General features: G+C 40.7%; 1 protein-coding gene across 1 annotated transcript in view; it reads left to right on the top strand.

Annotated features, from left to right (window-relative positions):
- The first annotated feature begins 618 nt into the window (after positions 1-618).
- Positions 619-13,612, top strand: part of LOC105453254 (serine/arginine repetitive matrix protein 2) — a 282,577-nt gene continuing 269,583 nt past the window's right edge. Inside the window, exon 1 of the mRNA XM_011695046.1 lies at positions 619-779. Coding sequence (XP_011693348.1) covers positions 624-779 — 156 coding nt within the window. The 5' untranslated portion in view covers positions 619-623. The remainder of the gene's footprint in view (positions 780-13,612) is intronic.

Genomic DNA, 13,612 nt, shown 5'->3' with positions numbered 1-13,612 from the left:
ATAAATTTGAGGGGAGAGAGAGAGAGAGAGAGAGAGAGAGAGAGAGAGAGAGAGAGAGAGAGAGAGGGAACGAGCGTGAGACGGCAGCGAGGGAAGAGAGGGATAACACGAGTGACCGGCCGATCGCCTCATGGCCCTGTTGTTCGATGGCCCTTCGTGATCTTCGGCGGGAAGAGCTCGGCCGCGGAGTGGTGCTTTGTGCCGTCGAGGAATAGTGATCGTTTGTGACAGGGTTCGTCGTCGCGTCCCCTCCCCCCGCGGTGTGTGTGCTTCGCGGTGCGTGCGCCCGTTTGTTGTTTTTCTTTTCTTTTCGGGGGCGAGGCACGCTCCTCGGAGGATAGAAGGTAAAACCAGGTCGGCGTCAGGGGGCCGGGGACGGGAGAGTGAAGTGAGCGAGCGTAAGAGAGAGGAAAGAGTGAGAAAGAGAGCGCGAGAAGACGGAAGAGGAGCGGGAACGGTGGGGGAGGGAGACTGGGGGCGCCCGTTCGCGGGAGGGGGAGGGGGTGGGGGCGGGAGGGAGGGGGAGGGGGAGGGCGACCGTGCGAGGGAAAGGGTGACTGGCGGACCCGGCTGTGGCGATCCGAAGTCGCGGATTCGGCACGCCGCGGTTTACCGAACGTAATATGGCGTACAAGTTTCGCGAGGAGATCGTGGGAAAGAGGTTTCTCTCGGTGAGTGGTTTCACCAAGCTGAAGGTGAATAAGATTAGTGAGTGGGGTTGGCGTGCGGGGGTGATACGTGCTGCCAGTCACAGGGATAACGGCTGTCATGACCTCCAGGTGAGTGTGTGTGTGCGCTTCCTAAGAAACGTGGAAGCTCCTCCACGTTTTTCTTCGTCTTACACGCGTTTACGTTATCGTTTCCACGGAATCCCGAGGCGGGCCCGCGCGCTCTCGTTTCAGGTGTGTCGTTATACCGCGTTAGTTTGTACCGCGGGTCGATTGTTGGTCACCCCGCGACCTGGCGTCGCGCGCGCGACGCCTCGCACCGCGCCGCGCCGTGCCGTTTGTGTTTACATCGCGGCGTGGTGCGACCCTTCGTACGAATATTCCGAGTGTACGTGTGTGCGCGTGTTCGCCGACAGCACATCGAAGATCGCTACTCCACTTCGACTCGTGCTCCGAAAATCCGGATCCACGCCCGGTTTCGGAGCAGAGTACACCTCAACGACGACACGTTGTTGTTGTCGACGAGAAATGAAAATCGTCATTGTTCTCCCGCCGGGTTCGATATTACTACCGTAAATATCGGGAAATTGTAATGTTATATTATTAGACACCGCGGTTGCGGTGCACGTAGAGATCTCGCTTCCGCGAGACGTGGCTTTCATCGAAGTCCGCGCCACGTTTTCAATAATATTTTACGATTATTGTCCTACTTGCACGTATTTACGATTGCATTGTTTGGTCAGAATAATAATTACAATTACAAAATGTTTTTGTAATGCCGGGGGATTATGCAGTTGCGCTTTCGCGAAAACGCTGTAACAATACACTGTATTATTTGGAATAAAATCATCGTTGCGAACGATTCGCAGTCGCGAGTATTATTCGCAAAATCGATGTGAATCATTAATCATAATATATCCAAAATGTGAACCATTAGTCGATTTCGAACTTTGTGGAGAGCTCGAAGTGGAATAACGATCGAGCGTAGGTACACACGTTTCTGAATAACTTATAATTGTTTTGTAAATATTTGCGAACGGTATATCGAAAATTCTTATGGTGACTCTTCGGCACGTAATGGGTATAATACTCGGAACGAGTAAATTGAATAAAGTAGTCAGACAATGTGACGATTCTTTGAAATTTACATACGTGTCTTTTTAATGCAGAGATTACACAGATCTTGGCCTATTTTCGAAAGGCACTCGTTGAAGGTCGCGTATTTCGAACGTTGGAACGTACACTCGCGAAATATTCGCTCCCGAATTTTTACAAGTGCGATAAGCGCCCGACACACTACAAGTTCTTATTAATATTTCTATTATCGATAGAATTCATATTATCGCGCAATTGCATATTAATTTATATATCACGTATTATCATACATATCTATTTTGACGTACATCAAACGTACACGAATTGCAATTACGCTTGATTATAATTTTCGGGTGGGAAATGAACATATGGATATATATTACATTTGCATTGTCTTTATATCTTTATTCTACTACTTTATGTATTGAAAACTCTTAGGATTACAATTATGTATGTATATTACCGATGTTTTATTATGAATCGTAATATCCCGCGTCAACGTTTCAATCGTAAATCATAAGTCAATGTCATTTAAAAAATTATAGATCTCATTTCTTCGTCATAAAAATCGTTGAAGCGTTGTAACATACGGATTGCATCATGTTTTTAAATACCCCTCCCTCAATGTTGACATTTTTCGAATAAAATGATGTATATTCAAGGAATTCGTGATTGTGTCCGTGATGATCACGAAGAATTAATATAATTACGCTTCTAAGTTTACCTGTCAAGGGTCTTCCTTTCAAGTCAAGTCACAACTATTTCAGTTTTCGAGGACATTGCCAACTTACATATCAACGCGCTGTTTGCACACGCACGAATACACACGCGGCACACCGGGTGTACACGTTTCGCGTTACTTGGCCGGTGATATTTGCCAATTATACCACGTGGCCAAAGACCGCGATTATTATGCCGGTCGAGCGTAAAATCTCAGAAAATCCTGGTCCCAGCGGTCGATCTTTGCATTCGTTTCGCGACGTTTCGACGAGAGTAACGTTCGTTTTCGAGCGGAGTAAAATCGTGTCTTCGAAAAAATCGTCATCGTCACGGTTTCGTTACGCAACGGGTCGAATTTCGGAGCACTCGGACACACGTGCGCGCGCGCGCGCGAGCGCGCACGAAATTAATTCGCAGAGGCAATACTTATCTCTTATGTAATAAAAGAAGCAGTTGTCCTCGGGTATCATTTATTAGCCAATGAAACAGTCATCTCGATGACGATAACAGTATTAGCTCACCTACGTATTATTATCTTAATTAACGCCATAATTATTGAGAGGTTCTCGCAGAGAAGAGAAGAAATGTTGCGAATTTCAGATATGATGTTTTGGCGATGAAACATATGTTATATTTCAGTTTGAGCGTATTGATGTTTATTACGAAAAATACAATGTGTTTTATGTTTTCGTTTATATGGAAATATAGATTGGATTTTATGTATTGACATACATAACTTCTTGTTATTAGTATATTATAAAATATTATATTAACATGTTGAGAAATAAGACTTTCTTTCTGTATTTCATAGTCTGTAATCTTTAAAATATCATTTTACAAATCTTATTTTGGATTATGCACTACGTACAATATAAGCTTGATTATTATTGTATCATGCAGATCATCCATTAGCGATATATTTAATAACAAGCTCATATTTTGCATTTCATATTAATGATTTTTCCGCGAATCAAAAATAAAGTTAATAACATGCATCTTGAGTAAATAATCGTTATAATAGCAAACAGAATGTTTGCTATTTCACAAAAAGAAAATTTTATCTCTTCGCAACAATACTATTTTATTAATATCACTAAAATATTTTGTTCCCAAAATTATTTTGAAAAATTTAACAATGATAAATCTTGATTAATGCACGGAGAGAATTTTTTTTAATTTACCCTGCAAATCATGTTAATTGTGGGACAATATAGTATTTAGGCAAATTTTACTGTGCAATAAATTTTACTGTAAAATCTTATTGCAGTGCACAGTAAAATTTGCCTAAATTCTATATTGCCCCACAATTAACATGATTTGCAGGGTAAATTTAAAAAAAAATTCTCTCCGTGTGTATTAAATAATATTTCACTCTCGCATTTATTGGCATTTATTGCGTTAATTCTTAAACTATATATGCTAGCATTTTTTTTTTGCTTAGACCCCACGGTTTAAGCATATTCTTCTTGTAAATTACATCATTCATCCAGTCCAACAACTGACCGTCAGTCGCGATGCAGCCGATCGATCTCCGACACTCGGAGTTAATAATACCAGTACTTATTCGCGGAATACTCATTAGCAGTTCGCTCGGTTTCAACTATCCCTAATGGCCCTCGCGGCGTCTGCGAATTTATCGCGGCGCCAAGGAGCATCCGGGCGCCTCCCCGGGAGTGAATTCAGTTGACATCTGTTTAGTATTTGACGCTCCGAAGGGTCAACGACTACAAACGCCATTAGGTATTCCGGGGTCATCGCCGCCGCGGCGGCTCTCCCAGGCGGCTCCGTTTTCCGGTTTTCCAATCTCGAAAAAATGCTCCCGTGCACTTCTCGGCTCGCAGCAGGAAACGTATCGGCGAACTTGGCCAATAAGAACTGCTGGCTCTTTGCCGGAGGTGAAAGTTATCGGGCCATCGCTTTAAATCCTGGCGAATAATAATCCTGCCGCGCGAGATATTCGAAATAAGCGAAATAGTTTCTTCTCCGAGAGACAGAAGAAAGGGAAAGATAAAATCTTCGTCTTTATCTTTCCCCTCTTTCTCTCCGTCTCTCTTCCTCTCCCTCTTTCTTTTCTCACTATGCATGTCGATAGTGTCGACGATAAAGAGAAGCACCTTGAAGTATTGACAAGTCGTTGAAATATCGAACGCGGAGAAAATAGATGTTTTATCGATAAGGGCGTGCTCGGGTATGAGACTCGCGTACTCGTCACCTTGAAATTTCTCTACGCTAACTTTAGATGTGAAATGATGCATAACTCAATAGTATACTATAAATCGCAGTCCGAGATGACAGTGAAATGCGCGACATGTTATACAACAACCACATGAAAATTATCTTTTATCCTAATTTTATTTTATTTTGATTTTATAAAAAAATTAACAATATTTATGCACATTAATTGATTAAATTATTTATGTATAAGATTTTTTCTTACATACATAAAGAAACATGAAAGTAAAAGACATACTTCGAATAGCTTTGCAGAAACTATACAAATACGCAATAACATTTGCAATTGAAACGTCGTAAGCAACTACGATTTCAATCCCACAGTATTAAGAATGTGTATCCTATATGATTTTATTTTAATTATTTTTTGAAATTTATTATCCTGCGAGCAACCTCTGGAAAGATATGTATTTTAGGACAACTGCTTTCCTCGATTCGCGGATATGCGTTACAGCGAAGATTTTTCGTACATAAATCCTCCCATTGTTTCAGTGCCGCTTTCGCGGCGCACCTGCCGCGTCTTCGAAAGAAGCACCGTTATACTCGGTGCACGAAATATACGGAGCGCCTCGAGGGAGACGGGCAAGGTAAAATGCGGTGACGCGGGATGGTCGGAAGGTGCATTGGCCAGTAAAAAATTTGGGAGAGGGCGAATCGGACGGCTAGGGACTGCGGGTGAGGGTTGGGGGGGGGGGAGAAAAGAGAGAGACTGTTGCAAGGATCGGCGAGATGGCGACGGTACCCCCGAATTATCGAGGACTCGCGATCGTACTATACAAGCCCTGAAATTTGCGGTTCGCGAAACCGCGTATACCCGGCCGCCACGGCACCGCGTACCCGACACTTTCGCATAATTTGTATAGCGGGGCGATGTTTTGCGCTGCCGTCGAAAATTGCGGCCGAAATTCCGGGTCAAACCTGACGGGGGTGTCCGCAAATTCGCGAGCGCGCGACGATAAGCACTCTCTCGCACGTGCGAAACAGGTCCCGGCGGATTTCCAAATGGTTTATTTTTGCGTGCGGTATAGAGGTTATACCCTGATTCTGAATCGTTGCGAATCCTATATGTAACGAGGATGCAAACGAGTTTTCTTGATTTTCGGACCGATCGAAAATAAACAAACGGAAATGCATCCGCACGCGTCACTCGTGTGCGCATCGCGTAAGCGTGATTACGCGTATCGCTGCGTATTGTGCTGCACGTATAAAGACTTTTTTATGTTACGAAAAGGCTACTTTTTTTTATTAGTGCGCGTTGCGTCCTATCTTATCTTATCGGGAAGAAAGTCGCTAAAGTCACGGTCATGCCGTTCGTAACAAACTCGTATCGGTTTAATAGCCTGACGTGCACGCTGTTTGCATTTCTTTACTTTCCTCATGCGGGGAACTGAATTATGAATAGATTGTGAATTTGCAATAACAGCAGGAACGGGACTTTGTCCTTGTGATTATATTTTTGTTTCGAAAAAATTACATTGTCTGGAAAATGAAATTGATAGTTTTGATAAAGATATGTTGCTTATCTCGAGAAAATGATAGTCTCTTATATTTTCAGTAAAAAAATCATAGGTGTTAAAGATAGAGTTTTTAGAAATTGAAATTAATTTAAAGCATACAAGTTACTTTTTGAGTTGTGTGAAAATCAGTAAGTATTTTTGTATAGCAACATTTTTTAGTTTTTAACGTAAAAATAATTAATTGAACTTTTTCTTTAATATCGTTTTATTCTTATAATTTTATAGTTGCTACTTTGTGACAATCTTATGACGCAGCATATATTTTCTTAGAAATGTTAAGATTTTTTAGTTCTTTTGTTTGTACTTGTCGCCGATGACATAACGGATAGGATAAACATCTGCGTGCTTTAAATGTGCGCGGAAAATTTAATTATGTAAGCGAATACTTTTGAAGAAGTCTTTCATGGAACATGATTTTGTGAAAACAGTTTTTCTCTCTCTCTCTCTCTCTCTCTCTCTCTCTCTCTCTTTCAACGACGTTAATTAAAATTCCCAAAATGCGAAAATAACGATCGCCGCCGATTAGGCAGTCTGGCAATTAGCTGCTTTTTTCTTTCTTTTGACAGTCTATGTTTAGCAGCCTCGACATCCAATTAAAGCTTTTGGGATTCCGTACGTTACTGGCGTGGACTGGTGCGACTATGGCTTATCAACTGGCAGATCGTTGTCAGATAATTAATAAGACATTCCTTTGTTCGATAACGATCTTGATATATCTCAGGTTATAATAGTTTATTTCGAAATCCACTGTGTGCCACGACAAAGCGCGGCTCCGATTATTTCACTCACTTTCATTTTATTCCTCTATTTTTTCATATACATTCCTTGTGAAATGTTAAAATAATGTTTGTATTTAATACAAAACATATAAAATTCTATAGATTTGCAACAAAACAGAACAGACAAATAAAGTATTGCGTTTCTATAAAAATGGAGAGAGGGCACACCAAAACTAAAAATAGACTATCATGTTTCTCATTCGTTACATAAGTCATACTACTTTGAGTATAAATTGGCAGACAGATATAAGGAACGGTAGGAAAATAATGTAAACGAAAAGAGTCGGTTTGTCCTTTTTGGTAATGTTGAAGGATCGACATGTCTCGTCTTTTTGCAATTGGCGAAATCGATATTGCGCTGTCGCGAAATGACGGTCTCTCTCTCTCTCTCTTTCTATCTTTCATGCCCGTAGGTACCTTACTTACGTTGCTGCGAAATCGCTTCCGCGAGCATCCGGGTTTCTCCTTGCACTTCGCTGCATACGATGATTATTATTCGCGTTGAATTAGATCGCGGCTCGAAACGCATCGGTGCGATCGGTCGCGAATGATTTCACGTAATCGCGAAACATGACGGTTCTTTGTGCGCCGCGCGTATATATTCACCTTAAAGCTTCAAACAACAAAGGGACAGCAGATGCGTTGCGTTACTGTGCAACGTACGCGGCAAATCATTTGCACCGTACACGTTCGCATTACCAGGCGCTATTTTGTAATCCCGCAATTTGTCCGTCTACCGCGTCATACAATTAGACACAGTCGATGAGTTTTCCGCGGGCCACAGGTGCTTAATATACGCGGTCGGCGCGCGCGTTCTGACAAATGATCGGTGTCTTCATTCCTCGCGTAATCACTGGCAGCGTCTCGCGATCTACGCCGAAACCGCGCCTGACGTGTCGAAATTGCCGAGATCGAGCGACAAGTCTGTACCACGTGCACAATTATTGGCAGGATTAGGTCAAATCACTGTCAGGTTGCTAGAAATCACGCAGAATTAAGTTTGGTGTTTTTATAAAAGATTGAGATTAAGAGGACATATTGTTTCGTATTGTCTAATTATAAAATTCGTAGATCCCATTAATATATTTTATAAAATTCGAGAAATAAAAGAAATATCTTAAAATAAATATCTTTTTCATTTTCTTATTTTGTTTGTCTGATTTTTTGAAGAAACATGGAAAATATGCTTCGCATTTCATACTGTCATTACAGGATCAGTAATTCTTATAATATAATCCCATGTATGTATAATATATAATAATTCTTATAATATAATCCCATGCATGTACAATATTATGTTAAAATTGTTCACATTTAAATACTGCAAAATAAAATAATTTAGAGATGGAGAAATCAGTGATTGACGCATAGAAAGTAGATTTTACTCTAGATTTTAGCTAGAAATCAAGTGGCTCATATCAGATAATATTATATGTAATACGTCAATTTGTGTGCAATATAATTAAGATAAATGGCGTTCATATAATTGGCGTATAATTGACGTAAAGTATAATTTGATTAAAAAGTCAATTTGGTCGAGTTTTTACTTAATTGTATCAATCAAAGATGCAAAAATAACCATATCTTTTTGTCAATCGAACAAATAGAGGAATTTCAGATCTGTGATGGAAAAAAGATTAACATTAAGCAGTAAAGGAAATTATAAATTATTGGGTTGAACGGAAAGTTTGTTTCGATTTTTTGTATTTATACTAATGCCATTTCTTAGCGAAAAACGAATTTTCCGTTCAATCCAATATTTATTTTGGCTTTAATTAAATGTTATTTTACATTAATGTAATAAAATTACATCATATAAATCGATACGATAAACGGCATATTTTTCGCACATAGCTTAAATTCTCGAAACACGGAACTGTGTTGCGTGAGTTGTTTTGTGTTGATATTCTCGTCCACAAGCGTGACAACTATAAAGTTTTAAATGATTCCTCGAAATGTCGCACGTGTGACGATGCGTCAGTTTCTCTTAACAAAATTGTTTGCCGTGCCGTGTCGTGCCGTGTTGCCGTTTGGTGCCAGATCGCGTTATTGTATTGAGGACTCTATCGCGAGGACCCTATCGGTCGCATTCTAATATTAAAATATGAGTGCAATGACCGCGATAAGTACCAGAAGACGCGCTTCAATGCGCGCCCTACAGGATTCGCATTATTACCGATATACAGAATGGAATACCACCAGAATGGAACCGATACACAGAAAGCTAAATGTTTCGCGTTTAAAGAGCAAGATCTTTTTGAGAAAGAAAACCCTATAGAGTAACACATCGTAGATATTAAGGATAAATAAACAATCTAAGAAAAGATATGTGATAATTTGCGGAGAAATATTACATTATATATTTTTTTACATGAGAGCAAAGATTTACTTGCTATCAGAGTAAAAAGTTTAGTTTGAATTCAGAGAAGAGGAAGTGATTAAAGTAGAACTTATTATATAATGTAATGTATAAATCTATCTGAGGAATATTTATATGAAAGGAGATAAGTAAAGTCTCGAAAGCCAAATGGACTACTAAGAGAAAAGGAAACGGGGAGAATACGTTTTCCGTCTTTTCTTTCCTCCTCTCTCCACTTTCGTAGGCGGCTGTCTCTCCGGCAATAGAAATATTTCGCTCGCCTATTTGTCCGTCAATATTATTGCGCAACGAGTCGCCCACGCTGCCTTGTGCCACTTTCCTTACTCGATGCATTCGAAATAGCACTTACTTTAGCGGGCTTCCTACTTGACCATTCCGAGAAAACAGCGTTTCGCCGTGGAAAAAAACCAATTGTGTATTTTTCATTTCGCAAAAACTACATTTTCACATAGCGCTACAGTCAGGTTCGATTGCGTCAATATACAGTCAACATTAATATATTTCAAGTTTTTTACATTATAGAATTACCTGGGGAAATATATATGTTTGTTTATTAAATCGAGTAACATTAATTAATTCAAAACCACGTGGAGGCTATGAGTTGCTCCAAAACACACACACACACACACACACACACAATCGATATTATCGTGTTTAGTCAGAACTTAACAGAACTTTTAACAGAAAATCACGCGACAGGGCTTTAACCCTATGTTGCCGCACACTATGCATACGCGACGTTTTGCTGGTTTCGATTCATGAAAGCACGAGAGCTCGAACGACAGTTTGCCCACGCGGGAACAAATGCGTCATGCTGTACGCATTTAATTATTATCCTTCCGAAGACTCGATGAATCCACTGTGAATAATGAGGGAAAGTGATGTGTATTTAATTTCTGAATGTAATTTGTATAATTTACTCCAATTCTCTTCAAATGCACATACTCGGGACGACGACGACGACGATCCCCGTGCTGCACTTGAAGAATCGCGCATTTGTCTTCGTGCGAAATATTTAAAAGACGCAATCTCCTCATCCGTTCGTGAGCGCGAACCTATCTATCCGCGCCGGTGGCTCGTTGTAAACAATGACTTCGTGTCCGACCTAGATTCTAAGCCCACGTAGAAAGCGGACTCGCTTGCATAATCCTAAGTATCCCGCGCGCACGGTTATATGCATTCGTTCCCTCGCGTGTCGTAGTCGTGGCGCAGACGGATTGCACACCTGTATATGCGTCACCTATACACCTACACGTTCGTCTGGATCCGTACCGTTGTCGAATTGGTCGTTGGATACAATTGGGCGTAGGTATAATACTTCGATACTACGAGAACCGTGGACATTTTCAGTTCTGATAAACTACTAATGAACAGAATGATATGTGTATTATTATATATAATAGAGTTAAATCAGAAAATTTTCTTCGTAGTGATAGGATCTAATTATTGGACAGTAAATACGAATGGTAGAACATTTTCTAGGATATTTTCACGGTAATATATTGTTTGACAGAACGCGCATAAAGATATGAAATTACAACTGTATTTTACTAGAGAATGGAACGTAGAAAACGATGAGATATGATTAAGAGTTTCTAGTAATATTAGAAGATAATTAGATGCGCGGAAATTAGATAGAAAATAGAAGACATATTACAGGATAATATTTTCTATGCGTATGAATAGTTACAGTCTTATAATTTATATTAGAGAATATAGAGTGCGATAAAATATATTAAAAAAATGATAAAGTACATTGAATTATACTTTTAAAATATACTATAGATGGGAATAATAGGTTAAAATAAAAAAAAACTATATACAAAACTATAATCACAAACTATAATAACAAACAACAAAACTATACGTCATGTTGACGTATAGATTAAATTAATAGAGTTATGTCAAAAGTATAACAAACTGATGGATATCTTATTTTTTTGAACATCTACTAGATATATTTTTGACTATTTCAACTTTTATATTTATTAATAAAAACCACCAAAATCACTACATCTCAGAAAATTATATTCAAGCGCGAGCTAAATTTATTTCGAAATCAAAGTGTAGTTTCTTCTCAATCTATTAATATTATAATTCCTGTTATAATCATATCACTGTTTTAGCTGTACTTTGCTGTTTTCTAGTGTACTCTATCATATTCAAGTGTACTTTACGCGATGTACTCTGCATGCATCTTTTAACGCTCGTTCTGTCGATATCTAGGAGGGAAGAAGACGTTCCCGTTAGCTCAGCACTTTCACCCGGATCATCACGACCTAGATGATCGCGTTCCTCTAACGGTCTTTTCTCTCTTTCTCTCTCTCTCTTTCTCCCCCTTTTTCTCTCTTCTTATTTTTATCTATCTGGAGAAAAACTTTTCCCGGGAACTTCAAACTTGTCCATCCGAGCGGACAATGCCGTGAAAATCGCGCTGGGGCATGATTCGCGGCGTTTTCAGTTCGCGAGAGAGCGAGGAACGGAGCGTAGCAAGCGGCGGCGAGCCGGCTCATCGGGAGGAACGGAGTGAGAGGGACCGAGAAGAGAGCACATGGACGGAAGGGAGGGAGGGGGGACGAGAAGGAGAGACGGCCGAGAAAACAGGTTTCCTGGCGGCCCAGGCGACCAACCGCCGGCCGGAGACCCAGGTCACTCACCCAGATTCTACAAACAACCAAACACCGTCCATCGTCCGTTTTACCATCCAGTCCAGCTCCGTATAGCGCGACGCTCCTCTTCGTGGAGCTCTCCTCTCCTCTCCTCGTCCTAGCTCTCTCCATCGCAGATCTTCTTCTGCTTTTGCACCTCCGCGCGGGTAGCACCGCGGCGCGGCGTCTGGATGATTCTGACAAGCGAGGCCAGCTCACCGGGGTCTTCAGGCATGCATGGCGCCGAAGACGATGACGCCGAGCTGGAGCAAGAGAAAAGAGAGAAGGCGAGAGAGTTGAGAACAAGGGGGCGAGAAAGAGGGACAGATGTGGGGATAACTATAGAGAAAACCCGATGACACGATGTCTACGAGACATGACCCTCTTCAAGGTTGCGACTGGCGGATTCGCCTTCGCGTTGATTTCACGTGACGGCTCATTCTCACGTGGCATTGTATTGGGACAGGTGCTGTCATGAGGTTGAATTGTCAGGCTTCGACTGGCTTTGGGAAAACGGAATGCAGTCGTATCGTCCTGTCATAACATTTCTGCGCGCGACACTTGTGGCCTCATGAAAATACATTCGGTATCGCATATGCAGTTTTGATGATATTTGAGAGTTTTTAATATTAGCATAAGAAAAGCGACGCTTTTGCTTGAATTTATGATAAGATATGCGGAGTGTTCGACAATGCTTTTTATTTTAGTCTCAATGACATTCCTTGGTTGAGTTTTACGAGTTAAATTTTTCTTAGAGGAAATCTCCGAAAGGCATCCTCTGTGTCGCACAATTTCTAATAACAATTTCTAATATCTTTGCAATTGTCCTTGAATTAAGAATACGAAAGGGTAAGATTTATTGAAATTTATGTATAAATCGATTTCGAATCGATGAGAAACCTTATTATCCAAATTAAGTTTAAGGTCTTGCGGCGTACTCTTTACGCTGTTAGCATATTTGCATTTAAATAAAACTGACTTTGACGAAGCGAGGTATTCGAATAATACTCTGAGAGACTACTACGAATTGTCAGTTGCAAAATACGCGGGAAGTCATTTCAGGTATCGACATATAGAGAGAAGAGAGAGAAAGAAAGAGGGCGGGAGAAAAAGAAAAACAGAGAGGACTTGATCTATTGCATGTAACTGTACGACAGAATTTAATTTCTTTTTCTGAAATCGCACAAACGAAAAGAAAGAAATTGAAATAAAAGTAATCGAGGATCTTTTGTTCCCTCGCCCATTCTCTCTCTTTCTCTCTTTCTGTCGATCAATGTTCTATTGTGAACACCGCTGTGAGTATAATGCGGGGCTCATAGCATGTCTTCTCGGATCGCGGGACGAGACGAGCGAGAATTGCATATAACGCGAACTCGCGCGCGCGCGCGCGTGCGACATTCGCTTTTTATATTGTTTTAGATTTCTATCAGTCTCAACGAATAATGGAGAATCCGTGATACCATCGTGACATTTCGGCCGCGCGGAGACTCCCGGAGCCTTTAATGTCGGCGCGAACGCGGCTCTAGACTCGAGTATGCAAATCTATATACATTCGTATATATATATATATATA

Source organism: Wasmannia auropunctata, unplaced genomic scaffold, assembly GCF_000956235.1.
Source record: "Wasmannia auropunctata unplaced genomic scaffold, wasmannia.A_1.0 LD336001.1, whole genome shotgun sequence".
Taxonomy (NCBI): domain Eukaryota; kingdom Metazoa; phylum Arthropoda; class Insecta; order Hymenoptera; family Formicidae; genus Wasmannia; species Wasmannia auropunctata.
The sequence above is the reverse complement of the archived record's forward strand: the minus strand, read 5'-3'. Positions and strand labels throughout refer to the sequence as shown.